The sequence below is a fragment of the Acomys russatus genome, chromosome 10, assembly GCF_903995435.1.
Source record: "Acomys russatus chromosome 10, mAcoRus1.1, whole genome shotgun sequence".
Classification (NCBI taxonomy): domain Eukaryota; kingdom Metazoa; phylum Chordata; class Mammalia; order Rodentia; family Muridae; genus Acomys; species Acomys russatus.
Window position 1 is genome coordinate 36,338,836 of NC_067146.1, and position 18,395 is coordinate 36,357,230.

Here is an 18,395-nt window from a genome sequence, read left to right on the forward strand (position 1 = left end):
GAGTATTTCGGCGCATAAGAAAGCCAAGGCCAAATGGAGTGAGCTGCCTTGGCGAGACAGGGTACAGAGTGTGTCCTCCTGCCCAAGAATGGTTGGGTCACAAGAACCCGGCTGCAGCTCCTGGGAACAGCGCCGTCTGTCCTCCGCACCGCCTGGGGGCGCTGTGGCGTGTGCAGTCCCCGGATTGGCGGGGCGCCGCTCTCTGGGCGGGGCGTAAAGGCGGTAGGAGGACTTGCGGCGGGCCCGCTTCGGCTTCTCCTCCGGCCTGCTCTCCCTTCCCGCGCCGGCCACCATGGGGAAACGAGACAATCGCGTGGTGAGTGCGTGGCGGGGGAACCCGAGGGATGAGGCGGGGCCGGGCGGCAGGCGAGCGAGGGAGCGAGCGGCGTGAAGCCGTCTTCCTTCGCGGCGGGACCGGCGGCTGCGTCGCACCTGCGGACCCCGGGACCCCGCGCCGTGCGGTGCGCGTGCGCCTTGCTCGCCCTTGATCGGCGGGGCTCCCCCGGGACCCCCCGCAGCCGCGAGTGCTCGGCCGGAGTTGGCGCCGCCTGTACGGGGAGGTCGAGGCCCAGACGCCGCGCAGCCCCCCCCCCCCCCCGCGGGGACGGGGGTGCAGGGATGAGGGCTTTGGGGTGCTTTTAGACTGCGAAGTTAGTGACTTCTCTGAATCCAAGTTTCTATCTGTGCGAAATGTGGGGCTCCTCATTCACGGCTTGACCACAAAGGCAACTGCCCAAGCGAACGTGCATGGGTACCAAAGAGCTGCCCGGGAAATGATAGCGTCGTTCACACCCCCTCAATCCCCATCCCCCTCCCCTTCTCCCCTTTCCGTCCGTCCCCCCCCCCCCCCGCCCCTCACCAATCCGGTCTTTAAAACGTCCATTGTAGTTCCTTGTGGTACCGTAATGAAAGCTCGGTGGTCGTGACCCTTGTTCACGGGGTTCAGGAATGTCCCTTCATCCTGGCTTCAAGCCAGGCCGTGCGTTGTCTGGACCATAGACTAGAGTTGAAATGGTCGTGTGCGTGGGCATCCTGAGTTCGACGTATTGGAGCGCTTGGGCCCTTTTAGTGCCCTCTCAGGCTTAAGAAATCAGCTCACTCCTTTTCCTGGAACTTTTTCAGGATTTTTTGTTTTGGTTTTAATCAGTGGTGCTACAGTGGTCTTAACGGTTGTAGGATTACTTACAGACATCGTAGTTTCTTGCAGACATCACACTGTTCCTCTTTGTTGGAAATTTTTCATTTATACACCCCTAAGGCATATGCAAAACATGAGATTAGCTTAGTTTACTGAAGCGTTTTGACAGTTCTGTACTGCTTTTGTTCTTGTAGCACAGAATGTTCTGGTAGTATTTTGTTTGTAATTCAAAGATTATAAAACCAGAAAGTAAAAGGTGGGCGGTGTAGGAGATCTGATGGAGTCGCTAATGCCTAGAGGACAGGGCAGGACTGTGACCAGAACTTGTATCATTTGATACTTGGTTCAATACCTCATGGACCTGGATTGTTTTTTTTCCTCCTAAAGGCTCAGTTTTTTATTTATTTACTTATTTACTTATTTATTATGTATACAGTGTTCTGCCTGCATGTATACCTGTAGGCCAGAAGAGGGCATCGGATCACATTACAGATGGTTGTGAACCACCATGTGGTTGCTGGGAATTGAACTCAGGACCTTTGGAAGAGCAGGCGGTGCTCTTAACCACTGAGCCGTCTTTCCAGCCCCAAAGGCTCAGTTTTTTAACAGCACTTTTAATCCACAGATACCCTATACATTTCATGGTCCCACACATATACAGCAGCCCCACCGTAGGTACATATGAACTTGTGGTTTATGTTGCTGTTTATGTTTCGGGAATCACACGATGCTATGATCTATGCATGGCAAGTCCTTGAACTAATTATAATGATATGTATCAACCGTTATAATGCATTGTTATTACCTTGAGAGCCTCTGCGTTAGTCAATCCTGTCACTTCAATCTGCCACAATCAGACTTTTAGGGGACTTGAGTGATAGCTCCAGGGTAAGAGCACATGATGCTGCCCGCCTGCCCTCCCTCCATCCCTCCCTTTCTTCCTAGCTTCCTTCTTAACGTTTGTGTGTGTGTGTGTGTGTGTGTGTGTGTGTGTGTGTGTGTGTGTGTTTGGTACAGGGTCTCTGTGTGTGTCCCTGGCTGACCTAGGACTTTGTAGACCAGGCCAGGTACTGGTGCTCTCGCAGAGGACTTAAGTTCCATCCATAGCCCTCTATAACTCCAGCCCTAGAGAATCCAGTGCCCTCTTCTGATGTCCGTGAGAACCCACATGCACACAGGGACACGGACACACAGATATAGAATTTAAAACGTTAGCAACAACAACAGCAAAACTAACTTTAGGTCAGTGATTGAACAGTTGTTTTGGTTTGGGTCTTATTCATAATTTATTTTGTAAGTTTGTGTGTGTACATGCCACAGAAACTTGTGAAGGCCAGCAGACAACTTTCCAGGATTTTTCTTCCTCCGTCATTGTAGACCAGGATCAAACTCAGGTCATCAGGCTTAGCTAGACAAGTGTTTTTATGAGTTGAGCCATCTCACCCTCCTGAACAATGCTTTTTATTTTGTTTTGTTGTGGAGGGTGTTTGTTGTTTGTTTGTTTTGGAAGCTGTGCTTACAGCCTTTGAAGGTACTGAGAATCCAACTTGAATCCTTTAGAAGTATGCACTTTGACCTATGATCCCTCTTTAGAAAAACGTAGGGTTCACAGAAAGGTTGAATAGAAGGAAGAGAGTTCCTGTGCATGTGTGAAAGTGTCCTGCCTGCATGCTCACCCATCCATAGCCTCCTGTTACCAATTCTGGCAAGACCAGAGTACTTTTACAACCCTACATTGTTTGACACATGGTTACCCAGAGTTGCAGATAATGAGTTTTGTTTTGGTTTTTTTCCTTGAGTTTTTTTTTTTTTTTTTTTTTTAACTAAGGGGTCTTGGAATCGATAAAGGGCTATTAAGCTCATGGTGCCTTTGTACCTGTTTTCTGGATGCTTGTTTCATATTCTTTTTGATAATCTGTGCCCTCTAAAATAGATATATCCTCTAGATAAAAAATAGGTAGATTGAGCTGGAGAGATGGCTCAGAGGTTAAGTGCACTGACTGCTCTTCCAAAGGTCCTGAGTTCAATTCCCAGCAACCACATGGTGGCTCACAACCATCTATAATGAGATCTGGTGCCCTCTTCTGGCCTGCTGGCTCACATTCAGGCAGAATACTGTGTACTTAATAAATAAATAAATCTTAAAAAAAGGGGGGGGGGGGTAGATCAGCCAGGCATGGTGGGGCAAGCCTTTAATCCCAGGGAGGCAGAGGCAGGTGGATCACTGAGTTCGAGGCCAGCCTGGTCTACAACTGAGTCCAGGACAGCCAAGGCTACTCAGAGAAACCCTGTCTCAAAAAACAAAAACAAACAAACAAAGATCAACAAATTAGAGTCTGCTCATGCCTTTAGCAGTAGTGCTACGTATTCTTTTGGTACCTGCCCACACGTGTGTTCCCTTGAGCTCAGCTTGCTATTCTGAATTACAATAACAAATCATTTTGTTTTACTTGAATTCATGTAGCAGTTTATAGCCACAAACAGTTATAGTAACATATTATGAATGTGTGACTGACAAAGTCAAAGTCTTTGTTTTTGTAACTTTTATTCATTTTAATTTTTCATATGTGTGGGTGTGCTAGGAGACAACTTTCCAGAGACAATATTCTCTGTCCACCCTGTGGCTCCCAGAGAACGAACTCGGGCCTTCAGGCCTTTACTCACTGAGCTTTGAGGGCGCCAAAATGTTTTGTTTTGTTTTGTTTGTTTGTTTGTTTTTTAAATGAAAATCCCAATCATTCGCTTTTACCAATAAAGACTCAGGAGCCAGATGAAAACCTGCCAGCTCAGAGAAGCAGAGAAAGCACCCAGCTGACCTTCCTATCAGCTGACACCTCAAAGGAAAAAGCCCAAAAAGATCACTAGCTCAGCTGACAGCCTAGGAGGAAAAGGCAAAAAAACAAAAACAAAAACAAAAAAAAACCCAAACACCCAAGGCCAAAGGCTTGCTAGCTCAAAGCCCAAAAGCCCCTTCTTCTTCTCCAAGCTGTCTTAAATACCCCTCAACTCAAAGTCCCTCCTACTTTTTAATCCAAGAGCTGGTTTCTTGCTCTGCCTCTTGACCTAGGGTTAACTTTATTAAATCCTGTGTACAGAGAGCTCTTGTATTAAAGCTGTATGCTAGGACTGGCTGAGCCACACTATAATCACCTGTTTACAATAAACAGAAAGTTCTTGGATTGAAGGTGTGTGTCAGGGCTGAACCACACTAAATAAGAAACAGGTTTTTACAGTTCACAATCTCGGGGTTCACAGTGGGATCAAATATCTGCGACACTAAGCCATCTCCTCAGCCAAGGTCACAATATATTTAAAATGATCAAGTTGGATGAGAGCGATGGCTTAGTGGTTAAGAGTGCTGACTGCTCTTCTGGGGGTTTGCTTCCAAGCATCCACATGGCAGCTCACAACCTGTCCATAACTCTAATTTCAGGACATTTTAAACCCTCTTCCATTAGCAGTAGGCACCAGAGGCCAAAAGAGAATATAGGACTCCTTGGAATGGGCATTGCTGACGGTTGAGATTTGCTGTGAGGTTTTGACAACTGAACTCAGGTCCTCCACAAGAGAAGCAAATGCTTGTTAGGGGTTGGTCTGGTGCTGTATGTATTCAGATGCTAAATTCAGTATATTAAGTAGTGAAGGGGGTGGGCTGGAGAGATGACTCCGCAGTTAAGAGTAAATACGGTTCTTGCAGAGGACCAGAATTTGGTTCCCTGCCCCCACATCAGATGGTCCACAACCATGTCTAACTCTAGCTCCATGAAGTCCAACACGGACTGTCTCCTGGCTTCTACAGACTTCTGCAATTGAGTGCACATACCCTCAGACAGACATATTCACATAATCAGAAGTAACAAAAGTAAGAATTTACAAAAATAAGATAGTTGAGGGCAGTGCCTCTCATTTTGGTGCACATGCTGTTTGTTTGGGTTTTTCGTTTGTTTGTTTTTCGAGATAGGGTTTCTCTGTGCACCTTTAGTTGTCCTGGGCTTGCTCTGTAGACCTGGTTGGCCTAGAACTCCACCACCACTCAATATGCTCATATTTTTTGTTGGTATTATTAAAATGGTGTTTATTTATTTGAAACTGATTTTGCTTTTTTACTTCAGAACCTTGAACATCTTTTCATATCACAAGAACAATTTTTCCGTGACTACATATTTCACTTAGGAGGTTTGCTTCAGTATATTTCATGAGTCCTAATTTGATGACGTCCTGCATGTTTACAGTTTTTTAGGTTTGTTTTTTTTCCCTGTTGTGGTAATTTAGTTGTGCTGATCAATTTCTATAGTTGTACTCTTTGGAAATAATTTTTCAAGTTTTAAACTTAAAATGTCTTACCATTAGGTACTACTAAAATGAATAAAGGTATTTAGTGCTCTTGCAGAGAAACCAGGTTTGGTTCCCAGAATCCGTAACTCACAAACAATTGTAACTCAGGTTCCAAGAATCTGATGCCCTTCTCTTGCCTTCATGGACACTTTTACACATGGCACAGACAAATAGTGCCATACACACACACACACACACACACACACACACACACACACACTCTCTCTCTCTCTCTCTCTCTCTCTCTCTCTCTCTCTCTCTCTCTCTCTCTCTCTCTCTCTGGATTTTGTATTGTGTTTTGATACCTGTATCTTGCCTTGATTCTTTAAATATTCCCAATATTAGGAACTTCTAACAATCTTTCCTCCTTGCAAGAAGCTTATGTTAGAACTTTAAGGTATATTTTAGTGGAAGTAATTCTCAGCATGTACTGGTCAGTGGTGGTTTTGTTTACTCTGCAGAGAAATCTGTAAGTCTATCACATTTGTTCCATTAGGTGGAAATATTGGCCTTTTTACACACTTTGATAAGTTTTGCAGTAGATGTTAAGTGGTAACAGAAAGGCCTTAAAATCAACCTAAGGGTAATTACCTTTAGCCTAAGTTCTTTTTTCTTTTTGTTTTTTGAGACAGGGTTTCTCTGTGTAGCCTTGGCCATCATGGACTCGCTTTGTAGACCAGGCTGGCCTCGAACTCACAGCGATCCGCCTGCCTCTGCCTCCCGAGTGTAGTGCTGGGATTAAAGGCGTGAGCCACCACGCCCGGCTTTAGCCTAAGTTCTTACCACATAGATAGAAAGGAGAAAGGTAGAACAGTTTTGTAAACATTTATCAACTTGAACTAAACTTGGGGAAACTGAATATGAAAATCAAGAGGTTGAGCCTACCAGGCATGGTGGAGCATGGCTATAATCAAAAGTTGAGGCATGGTGGTTGAGAGTTCCAGGACAGCGTACCACTACTTAGGGAGAACCTGTCTCAAAACAAAACAGATATTATCTAAACAATTTTTAAAACGATTTTTTTATTATTTATACAGTATTCTGCCTGCATGCCAGTAGAAGGCACCAGATCGCATGATAATTGGTTGCTGGGATCTTTGGAAGAACAGCCAGTGCTCTTAACCTTTGAGCCATCTTTCCAGCCCCCATCTATAGAAAATTTTAGTAAGTCAACATCTTTGCCAGAAACCATCACTAAACAAGCTTTTTGCTTTATTTGTCTCATTGTTTTTGAGGGGGAATAAAAGGTCTCTGGAATGTGTGTTTATCCTACTGTAGGAACTATAAAATACAGAGCATCGTTTTTGTTTTTTTTTATTGACTCTTACATGCATAGTTACATTACATTGCATACATACACAATGTAGGATGTAGTTCAGGTTATAGAGTGCTTGCCTGCCATGTACAGGGCCTGTGTGTGAGCCCCAGCACCATGTAAAATTAGATGTGGTCCGTGCCTGGCATCTCTGCACTTAGAAAGTGGAAACAGGCGAATCAGCATCAGATTCTGAGTTACCTCCCCATACCCAGAGCACATTTAATTTTTATATAAACATATACTCTCAGATATTTCATTCAACTGCCTCAAGCATTTCAGTTGCTCAACAACTGAAAACAAACAGTGGAGACTGGTGTGTTGTTTTACATATCATAAGATTTACCCTTCTTTTTTTTTTTTTTTTTTTTTTTTTTTAGATGAGGTATCACTGTACAGCTTTGGCTGGCCTGGAACTTGGTATTGTAGACCAGGCTGGCCTGGAACTCATAGATATCCTCCTGCCTCCTCTTCTTCCTGAGTGCTGGGATTAAAGAGTGCCCAACAACCTTAGCCATTTTAAAGTCTAGTTCAGTGCCATTAGCTACATTCACAGTTCTCTACAGCCATTAGTCCATTTCCAGAACTTCCATAATCCCAAGTAAGCTGTGTATAATGAAACAGTCACTCCCAGGTTTCTCTGCCTGGTAAGCTCAGGTCTCTTGTGTCTTGGTCTCAGGATTTGCTTCTTACAGATCCTCCCAGAAGTGCAGCTGTGAAGTCGTGCTGCTGTGTTTGTCTTACCTCAAGTAGACCTGTTCAGATAGCAGTATTCGAATTCAGTTTTTTAGAAATTGAGTGGAGGGGTGTTTGGTTTATCTAGTTACCCATGGATAGGGATATTAGGTTTGTTCTGCCCTTGACTGTCATGAGTGCTGCTGCTGTGAGTACTGGTGTTCCGTTAGCGTCTCTGCATTCACTTGGGCAGATGTAGTACCTAGACGTGGAATTGGAAGTTCATGTAGTAATTCTATGTGTAACTTTCTGAGGAACAACCAAATTATTTTCTACAACAGCCGTTTCAGTTTATACTCCCACCAACAGTGCACAGTGTACCACTTTGTTCCCATCTATAGCAGTCTTTGTGATTTTCTGGTTCTTTGATAATAATAGCCTTCCTAGTGATACTGAACATTGATTTGTCTATTGGCCATTGACAGTGCATCTTTGGAGAAATATCCATTTTTTCCTTTGTTTTAAAGTAGATGACTAGTTGTTTTGTTGAGTTGCAGTGGCTTTTTTGTTTTGTTTTGTTTGTTTGTTTGGTTTGGTTTGGTTTGGTTTGGTTTTTCGAGACAAGGTTTCTCTGTGTAGCCTTGGCTGTCCTGGACTCACTTTGTAGACCGGGTAGTGGCTTTTTATATATCCTGGGCATTTCTCTCTTACTCAATATATGGTTTCCCCTTCTGCAAAAAAAGAAAAATTTTTTTTTCTTCTGAGACAGGGCTTCTCTGTGTTGCTTTGTCTGTCCTGGACTCACTTTGTAGACAGATCTGGCCTCGAACTCATAGAGATCCACCTGCCTTTGCCTGCCCTGAGGGATTACAGGTGTCCTTTCTTGCACACTTTAAATTATCTTGGGAGGCTGAAGACATGACTTAGTGGCTAAGAGCAGGGCTGCCGTTCTAGAGGGCCTGAGTTTGATTCCCAGCGCCCACATGGTGACTCACAACCATCTTCACTATATGTGCACCACCATCACCCAGCTGGAAGTGAGTGTCTTAATTTGTCAGCATAGTGTGATCACTGTCACTAGGTTATTGGGTTTTCGGGACAGTTACCCTATAGGCTTCAATGGGGGAGAGGCATCATTATTGTGTCAAATCTCTGGTAAAGCGACAGCAGCGAGTGTTATCTCACAAACAGGCACAGCTTTGTAGATTACACTGGTTTTCTGTAAGAAGTTGATTCATTAAGTTACTCATGCTTCGTTGGATATAGTATTCATTTATAATAATGCCACTAGATATAAGTAAGTGACTTTTTAGGTGGCTATTTTAATAGAATTAATTGTTGTTCTTTCCTCAAGGCCTACATGAATCCAATAGCGATGGCTCGATCAAGGGGTCCAGTCCAGTCTTCAGGGCCAACAATCCAGGATTATCTGAATCGACCAAGGCCTACCTGGTATTTCTTAGTTTACCTGTTCATAAGTTTATTCTTGCTGCCTTTATTGATTGATGAGCAATTGTCAAATAACAAGTGATTTTTACTGATTTTTTTTTTTTGAGAGTTTTATACAAGTGTATTGCATTTATATCTTTTGCATTCCTCCTGCCTTCCTCTCCAACTCTCCCTGTTTTCCCTTCCTACTTACTCCTCAAATTTAGGAATTCTTTAATATCGTTACACACAGGCACCCTATTGACTTGACCTCATTTTGTAGTGCTCATATGTACGTGTGTTTCAGGCTGGCCACTTGGGATTGGATGACCTTTCAGAAAGTTCATCCCTGAAGAAAACTGACTCATACTAATTTTCTGTTCCCACCCCCAGCATACCTGTAGCATCTCTATCCAAGCTGCCTTGTCATCTGGTGTTGTTGTTATGCAGATCTTATTTAGGCAGCTTATTGTTGCAGTTTCATGGGTACAGGTTCCCAACATGGATAAAAGACACTAGTTTTCAGTAGGCATCCTGGTCCTCTTTTTCTTAAAATCTTTCTGCCACTTGTCTATAATTTTCCCTGAGCCTTAAGTGGTATAGATTGCATTATAGATGTAGCAGTTGAGGGCAGGCACCCATGGTCATTTACCCTCTGTTCTGACCAGTTGTGGGTCTTTTCACTAGTTTCCATCCTTTATAGAGAAAGCTTCTCTTTCTTTATTGAGGGTGAGAGCTTACTGTATCTGGATATAAGGGTACATAGTTAGAATGTAGTTAGAAATTTTATTGGATTAGGAAAATGGCAGAGGTAGGTTCTCTTCCAGGGTCTACCAGCCACAGGTAATTGGCTATTCCCTCCTGCATGGCCTTAAGTCCTATTAGATAGCTGGTGGCCCCCTGTAAGCTAACGGTGCCACTCTTGGACCAGTGGGAATATGCCCTCTGATCATTGTGGTTCGTGGCCTTTACCACTGGCTTTTCTCTCTTGACAGCTTGTATAGCATCTTCAGATACCATGAGAGCCAGTCCTCAGAAAGGAGGCTCCCAGGTCAGTTCCAGCTCAGTTCCTCCAAGTCCCATGTCCAAAGTATGCTCAGTCTTCAGCAGTAGGGTCTTGCTTTCAACCAAAGGCAGAGGCAGTGTTGCTTTTGGACTGTGTGATGTCTTGTTCTTACATGTGTGCGCGCGCGCACGCGCGCACACACACACACACACACACACACACCCTTCATGCCTGGCATTCAGAAATAATCTGTGATTCCTTTAGGTAGCATTGTCACCTGTTTGTCACAACTCCCTTTTTTAATTATGTTGTTTGTTTCCTTAATTCTTTGTTTTGTTTTTTGTATATCTGGATATTGATTCTCTATCAAAAATACAACTGGCAAAGAATCTCGGTGCTCTTCCTCTTCATTCAGTGGTTTCCTCTGATATACAGGGGTCATATTTGTTGATTGTTGGCCTTAATTCCTGGGCAAATGGAGTTCTGTTTAGAAAATCCTTTTCTGTTCCAGTGTGTTGTAACCCTGCCTATGTTTTCTTCTAGCAGTTTAACTTTTGGTTTCACATTGAGGTCCATCTAGAGGTGATTTTTGATCAGGGTAATATATAAGGTTCTAATTTCATTCTTCTACATGTGGACGTCCATGATAAGGAGTGAATTTTATTTTTTTAAATTTTATTTTGTTTTAATTGTTTGAGACAAGGTTTCTCTGTGTAGCCTTGGTTGTCCTGGACTCACTTTGTAGACCAGGCTGGCCTCGAGCTCACAGTGATCTGCCTGCCTCTGCCTCCCGAGTGCTGGGATTAATGGCGTGCGCCACCACCGCCCAGCCATAGTGTTGTTCTTAACCAATGCAGCATGCCAAAAAAGTTCCCCCAAATAAAATGTTATTTTAGCTTTAACACGGTAAAAGGGGATGGAACTTAAAAGGAAATGCTCAAGCAAGCATTTTGCCCCATGAGTCAGAAGCCTTTTTAAAAACCCATAGATTAGGTAATTCATAAGAATACTCACAGGAGTCTTGGCGGGTAATCTTGCTTGTAGTAACATTAATGGCAACAAAAGGATGTCAGGTACTGTTGAAAGGGGGAACACTAGGAGCCAGGCATGGCTTTTCAAGGGTATTTCTAACAGAGGCACACAAGGCACACTTGATTCCTCTAGCAAAGAAGTAGGACAGTACATGCAGGGCATTGCCAGCCCAGAAGGCTTATTAGGCGTTTGGTACCCAGGATTTTTATTGTTGCTTAGTCATCCTCTGCTATTACATTCTCAAATTCCACATTTCTGGAAATAAAGCAGATATTCAGCCTAAACTGTACTCTTATCTTCACACATGCAGAGTTTAGGCAGATTAGCTGCTCTTAATCAGGGAATGGGAAGACCTCTCCAAAGCTGAACTGCAAGATGCCCCCCTTAGGCTAGTGCTCTAAGAAGGTAGCCTGTGTCAAGCCTTCTGCGTGCATGTGAGTTTTTATTATGGGGCTTACTAGCAGAATGTCGCAGTTGAGTAAGATAGACTTGCCTTGGCTCATCTTAGCACTGACAGCTTGTGGCCTGAGGAACTTGAGTAGGCTGTAAAGTGAAGTGCCTATTACTTACTGAGTTGTCTTGAGATTAAATCAAATTAATACTTAAGCAATCTGGATTTAGATAAGGAGTAATTAATATCCCTAGTGGCCTTTATGTATATGGTTGTGAACAAAGAAATTTGAACTATCAATGTGAAAGGGAGTCTTAGAATATTAAAATGTTATTTACAACGATGTTTTGTTTGTGACCGTCCCGTCAAATTGTAATGCTTGAAGTTGTATTTATCATTCTGTTTTTTAAAAGGGAGGAGGTAAAGGAGCAACTAGAAAAGAAAAAGAAAGGTTCCAAGGCTTTGGCTGAGTTTGAAGAAAAAATGAATGAGGTTTGTAAATAGCATTTCTTTAGAAGTAGACTAATATTTTCTAATAAATGATATCTGTTTTAATTGTTTCACTTTAATAAGCCAAGAATTTGAGTATTGCACTTCAGTCATTAAGGGCATTCTGTGTTTTGTGGCTGTTACTGTTAAATATTGGTGTTGTAGTACAAGAGGTGCCCCACAAACCATTCAGGCCCCAATCTCAGTGAGACGTTGATGGTTTATTTGAATGCATTTCCACGTTGATCGATCAGGGCCACAACAAGGACTCGGGGCCCTCACTGTGACATCTACCTGTTTTCAGGGCACTTAGTGAAACCAAATGCAAAAGACACGGGGGTGGGGGGGCAGTAACACATTCTGGCTGACCATTCAAAGCAATGTTGCATTTTTGGCTAACTAGACAAAGTATTATCAGCCCTCCTTTAAATTGATTGTTAACGAGTGAGGTGAGTGAGGTGGTGGTTGGGGTCTTTGAGAGTACATCCAACGCGCAGCCACGTGTGGAGATAACAGAAGTGCAGCCAGGGGGCTGGCCAAGTGTGTAGGTAACGAAGTATGAATTATGACACCGTTGAGTCATCTAGTGTAGGTCAGCTTTCCCCTCTGGCAGAGAATGGTAGTGTCAGCTATGAGTAACTACTTCTAGGAAGCAAAGGTAAAAGTTAAAAACAAACAAAATGGAAGCTGAATACAGAAATGGCTGCAGCTCTGTCAAAAAAGTAGGCCTCAGCAATTTGAAGGCAGGTTTGTGAGGAAGTGAACACCTTCTTATAAAAATAAGAGAAGGACTCAGTAAAGGCACTTCCTCAGAAGCCTGGGGACCTGAGTGTCATCTCAGAACACACGCAGACATGGAAGGAGAGAACCCACTCCACAGAGTGTCCTCTGACCTGTGTGCATACACCTCATACCTACCCACTGTAGTCAGTTTTTTTTTTTTATTAACTTTATTTTAAGCCCAGGTGTGGTTGCACACAACTTTAATCCCAGTACTGCGAAGATGGAAGCAGGTGGATATCTGAGTTTGAGGATAGCCTGGACTACAACACAAGTTCCAGGATAGCCAGGGCTATATGCACGTGCACACACACACACATACACACAAGCTCACATCTTACAAAGACATACGTAATAGTGAAAATAAGTAAAGTTTTTATTTACTAAAAGGAAGCTGAGATAGGTGAGTGGTAATTTAAAAAAAAAATTGGAAAGGGATTAGTAGCTTCTAATGGTCTCTTTTTTGCAGAATTGGAAGAAAGAACTAGAAAAGCATAGAGAAAAATTATTAAGTGGAAGTGAGAGCTCATCCAAAAAAAGACAGGTAACAACACTTTTGTTTATCATTGGATTTCATAATGATGTGTTAATAAATTCATTTGAAAATCACATCCACTTATTCAGGCTTGTGTTATTTCTATTTAGAGAAAGAAAAAAGAAAAGAAGAAATCTGGTAGGGTGAGCAAAAGTTTTCTATTTTTTAAATGTTACAATTAAGAGCTTATTTTTTAAAAAAGTAAGAATGATTGATTTTTTTTTTTGTCTTGTATGTAAAGCTGACTTGAACTGCAGATGCATCAAGCAGCCCAAAGGTCCTTTGTCTGTGATGGGCAGTGACGTTCATTCTCTCAGTGATATGGAAGAAATGTCAGCGTCCTCATACCCTAGTGGCACCTCTGTTGCTACTACAGAGGACAGTAGTGATTGTTGCTGCATATGTTGTCACTCTGTTCAGCTTTTGAGGAGGGAGATGATTTTAGTTTCTAAATCTTACAAATATGGCATCTGTTTCTTAGACACTAGATTGATTTCACTAAGTGCTTGAGAGACTTAATAAAAGAAACCAATTCCTGCATCTCACAAGCTTTAATTGTTTTGTGCTTGGTCAAGTATTCATCTTCTTCTTCATCGAGCTCTGATTCTTCCAGCAGTTCTTCAGATTCTGAAGATGAGGTAAGATTTGTTGTGATGGTTCATGAAATAATTGGTACCTACTTGAATGTCAAGAGGACTCATGTTGTGAAATTGCTGCTATGTGTGTTGACTTTCTGATTTTAATTTTTAAAAGCTTAGACTGCCATATATGAATAAATGAGATGATGAAATGTATATATTTAAGTTTGCTTTGTTCATTTAAAATAATAGAAAAATTTTAATCAAATGCTTTTGACTCATTGCTTAGAATTACATACATAGAGTTCAGAGCACTTGACTCTTCAAATAGCAAGTGGTATGTTACTTACATTATAAATATTAATTGAGGAAAATATGCTTATAAGTGGGTCCTTTCATTATGTTCTGCTCATTAGTACATTTATGGTATTAGTTAAATGGATAAATTATATTCTGAAACAGAAAGCAAATGCTTCTAAAATATTTTGTGTAGGATAAAAAACAAACGAAAAGGAGGAAGAAAAAGAAGAGCCGTTGCCATAAGTCTCCTGAGAGCTCAGTGTCGGACTCTGACTCAGACAGCAAGGTGAGACCATCAGCACTGCATTGCTGAGAGCAAAAGCATTCAGTCTTCTGTCTGTTCCTTCTGTCCAGGCTCACTCCAGTTAGAAGGAACACATTTGGTTTTTGTACTTTGAGGTTCTGTACTAGTTGAATTGTATATTTAATATTTATATTAAATATTTATATTTACATTTATATTTAATTCCCAAGTGCTTTTATATACATGTTTCTATGTTTCCAAATCTCCATCATATTGTTTCCTCTATTTAAAAAAAATTCTTTCTGTAAATCTGTGTTGTAAATTGAGCTGATTACCTTTTAATAGATAGCCCAGTATGCCTTTTTTTTTTTTTTTTTTAAGCCTAAGTTTGTTCTGTACTAACTAGAAATAGAACTAGAGATGTCAAATACAATTGACTTTCAAATTTTGCTGAACATTCTTTTAAAAAGTGTGAAATGTTTTATAAAAATGTTGATTCCAGTAGCCAGGACTGTACTGAGTGGTAGACAGCATGAAGTCCTGGTACCTTGCTTAGTTAGACGTATTTATTCCTGTTGGAGAGACGTTATAGAAAGCTTGTTTGGCATTCATGAGAGAGACTCTGGCTTCAGTCTTCAGTATTAAAAAAGAGAAGACTGATTCCTCGGTTCCAACCCCAAAGTCTGATTAGGATCAGAAGTAGTCTGTACCCATGGAACACTGGGACTTCCGTAAGCTAACACTCCTGCTCAGAGTTCTAAGAGAGCTCTACTCGCCCTGGGGAGATTTCTTATGTAAAGAGTACTCAGTGACTGTTGGTTATTTCTGTGTCTTTATGGAATGCCTGCTGTGTGGTGGTGGCTCCTTTATAGGCCCTTGTGGTTAATGTATTTAGTCCTTTCAGCAAGCGTATGAGGTAGTTGTTAGCTAGAACTAAAGGATAGCAAAATTCCTGATGAAGACAGTAGGCAAGTCAGATTGGTGGGTGGCAGGAAACCACGTGGCTTATAGAACTCAGGTGCATGTGGCTACCACAGGCAAAGGCAGTGGCATAAAGCCCTATTTTAAAGTAGACCACGTAGATACTATTGTAGGGGGATATCAGTTTTATTCAGTGAGATAAGGGGAAAGGCCTGTTGTCTTACATGAAGATTTACATAAAATAGATTGACATTTTTATATGCTGTTCTTGAAGTAAATTTTTATTAGTCATGAATCAAACAATTTTGAGTGAGGGCTACATTCTATATCTTTTACATTTAAAAATTTTACATATGTATGTGTATGTGTATTTGTTTAGGACGGTTCAAAAAAGAAGAAGAAGTCAAAGGATGTGACTGAAAAAGAAAAGGTAACTATTTCTGTATTGCTGTAAGGTAGTCAGTCATACAGCACTTAAATGACTTTAAGATATTAACTGTGATGTGTGCCACTTTTAATATCAAAGGGTTTCTTTTGTTCTTATGGCATTTTATATTAATGCAATTAATTTTAAAATATGGATTTATTTAGTTATGAGATCAGGGCTCACTGTGTTGCCCTGGCTGGCCTCTTAATTCCTGGGATCTTCCTAAGCAGCTGTGCCTGTAGCCACATGACCTTCACTATAATTATCTATTATTGATGATAATTGATTATATTAACTGATAGAAGTAAAAAATACATAGGAGTATTTCAGTAGTTGCCCAAAGGATGACACTTGATTCGGTATTCCTGATTTTCAAAATGACTGTAAAGTAATGGTTGCTTTCATATTTCAAAAAAGTATATATAAAACTAAAACTTAGTAATAGAGTGTGAAAAACTGAAACAGCTGTATTGGGATTTTGAACTACTTCAAAGTATTACGTACAGAATCTCATGCTGGACACACAGACACACACACCCTGAACAGCACCCTTGTACTGGCTAGAGTAATAGATGGTTTACATTTGCTTCTGACTTTGTTTTACTATTTTAAAGTCACTACTTCTTCAGAGGCAGTGGCCCTGCTTCTCAGCCACATTTCACATAGAAGCATGTATGTATTTATGGTGACAGCGTGTGTTACACTTCACATAGAAGCATGTATGTATTTACGGTGACAGAGTATGTGTTACATTTCACATAGAAGCATGTATGTATTTACGATGACAGACAGTGTGTTTTTCAAAATACTGTCAAGTTCTGGAGCCTGCTTTTTTTTTTATTCAGCGTTGCCTTGATGGTTTTAATTTTAATTAAGTTTATTTCCATTGTTTACAATATTCCATCTATTTCTCTGTCCCATGGGGCATCTAGATTATTTTCACTTTTAAGATGTATAGATTTATTTATTGATGTATTTATCTGTCTGCATGAGTTTTATGTGCACTGTGTGCATGCAGATGTGTGCATCGTGTATGCAGGTGTGTGCACCGTGTGTATGCAGGTGTGTGCACCGTGTGTATGCGGGTGTGTGCACCGTGTGTATGCAGGTGTGTGTCTGGAGGCCAGCAGAAGATGTAAGATCTTCTGGAGCTGGAGCTTAGAGGTGGTTATGGGTGGTAGCAACTGACCCTGGGTCCTTTGCATGAGCAGTAAGTGCTCTTACTAAGCCATCTCTCCAGCCTCCAATTATTTATAGATTTCAACAATACAAACTGCTGCAATGCATATTTCTTTCTTAATTTTAAAGATGTATTTGTTTTTATGTGTTTAAGTGTTTTATACACACACATACAAACACATGCACACACACACACACCATGTACATGCCTGGTACCCAAGCTGGCCAGAAGACACCATCAGGGTACTCCATAAACTGGAGTTGCATGAGATGGGCTGTGTGACTGCTCAGCCAAAAGAAGCCAGTGATGCAGACCTGACAACCTGAGGTGGGCTCTTGAGTCCCACAAGGTGCAGGAGAGAACAGACTTTACAGAGTTACCGCTGATGCTGTACATGTGTTTGTGCCTACATGTGGAGACGTACGTACATAATTTTTTTAGTTTTGAAATGAAACTTGAGGTTTATTTGGCAGATTATTGTATCTTAAAATCAGTATGCCTGTATTTGTTTTTTGTAGGACACTAAAGGGCTCAGCAAGAAGAGAAAGGTGCATGAAGACAAAGCACTGTCATCTGGGTCCTTGTCAGAGTCAGACTATGAGGAGGTGAGCGAAGAAGGGAATGTGCCCTTCAGGGTGGCCTTACATTGTTCCAGGAGATGATTATATGACTGTCATTTTGATAATTAACCATGGCTTTGTATGCCTTCTCAGTGTTATAGTTTTAATACTCTAGTGTCATTCTGGTTACGTGGAAGAGGCTATACACGATGCAGTAAACTGAAATCCAGTCATGGGTTAAAGCAAAAATAAGGGTCACATGTGCTGTTTATCTGTTGTTTTAACTTAGCGTCTGGGCTCTGACAAGGGCTCATGAGAGTGCTTTGTCTTCGTGCATCTTTCTCTTCGTGCTGAGCCCTTAGTGTTTGTGTCATATATTCAGCATGTGGTTATCTAACAGCTGTGTGCAATACCTAGGCAATTTTTATCTTTTAGTATTGTTATATTGAACATTTATCCAGTACCAATAAGGAAAGCATAACAAAATAATCTTGTATTTGTACTTAACATCTAATGTTCATTTTAACCTCAGTGCACCACATTGAGCAAAAGGAAACATAAACTGTACAGTGATTGCTCCTCACGGCTCTCTGGAGTGCAGTAGGTGTGTGCCTGCAGTGTTGGCCGTGTACAGTGTTGCTAGTGATTAAGCTGAAGCTAAGAGTCAGGTGCTGGTCTGCTGTATGCTACAGTTCTTGGTTCCTTCCTACACTCACACTGTTTGTTTGGTTTTGGTGCTGAAGGCAAAGCTCTTAGACATTTAAAATGTTAATCTATAGGTTTTTGTTTTGTTTTTCATTTTTTTGAAACTTTATTGATACATAACAGGAGTAAAAAAAAGTGTGGTTTTTATAATCAAATTCCTACATGTGATAACTTGAACATTTAAGGTGTATTAGGTATAAGATTAAAATGCTCTAAGTATAAATTGCATGTTTATCCTCTGTTCACAAAAATTCCAACTTTATAGGTACAAGCAAAAAAGAAGAAAAGCGGTGAAGAGCGAGAGAGAGCAACTGCAAGTATCCTATGTTTTTATAGACAACAGCGGGCCCACTGTT

The 18,395-nt window shown here is 41.4% G+C and overlaps 1 protein-coding gene across 1 annotated transcript in view; it reads left to right on the forward strand.

Moving 5' to 3' along the window:
• Positions 1 to 200: 200 nt before the first annotated feature.
• Positions 201 to 18,395, forward strand: part of Fam133b (family with sequence similarity 133 member B) — an 18,272-nt gene continuing 77 nt past the window's right edge. The window contains exons 1-10 of the mRNA XM_051151482.1: positions 201 to 316; positions 8,818 to 8,915; positions 11,734 to 11,812; positions 13,059 to 13,133; positions 13,235 to 13,267; positions 13,700 to 13,762; positions 14,196 to 14,288; positions 15,547 to 15,597; positions 17,293 to 17,379; positions 18,305 to 18,395. The exon at positions 18,305 to 18,395 is cut by the window's right edge and continues 77 nt beyond it. Coding sequence (XP_051007439.1) covers positions 293 to 316; positions 8,818 to 8,915; positions 11,734 to 11,812; positions 13,059 to 13,133; positions 13,235 to 13,267; positions 13,700 to 13,762; positions 14,196 to 14,288; positions 15,547 to 15,597; positions 17,293 to 17,379; positions 18,305 to 18,395 — 694 coding nt within the window. The 5' untranslated portion in view covers positions 201 to 292. The remainder of the gene's footprint in view (positions 317 to 8,817; positions 8,916 to 11,733; positions 11,813 to 13,058; positions 13,134 to 13,234; positions 13,268 to 13,699; positions 13,763 to 14,195; positions 14,289 to 15,546; positions 15,598 to 17,292; positions 17,380 to 18,304) is intronic.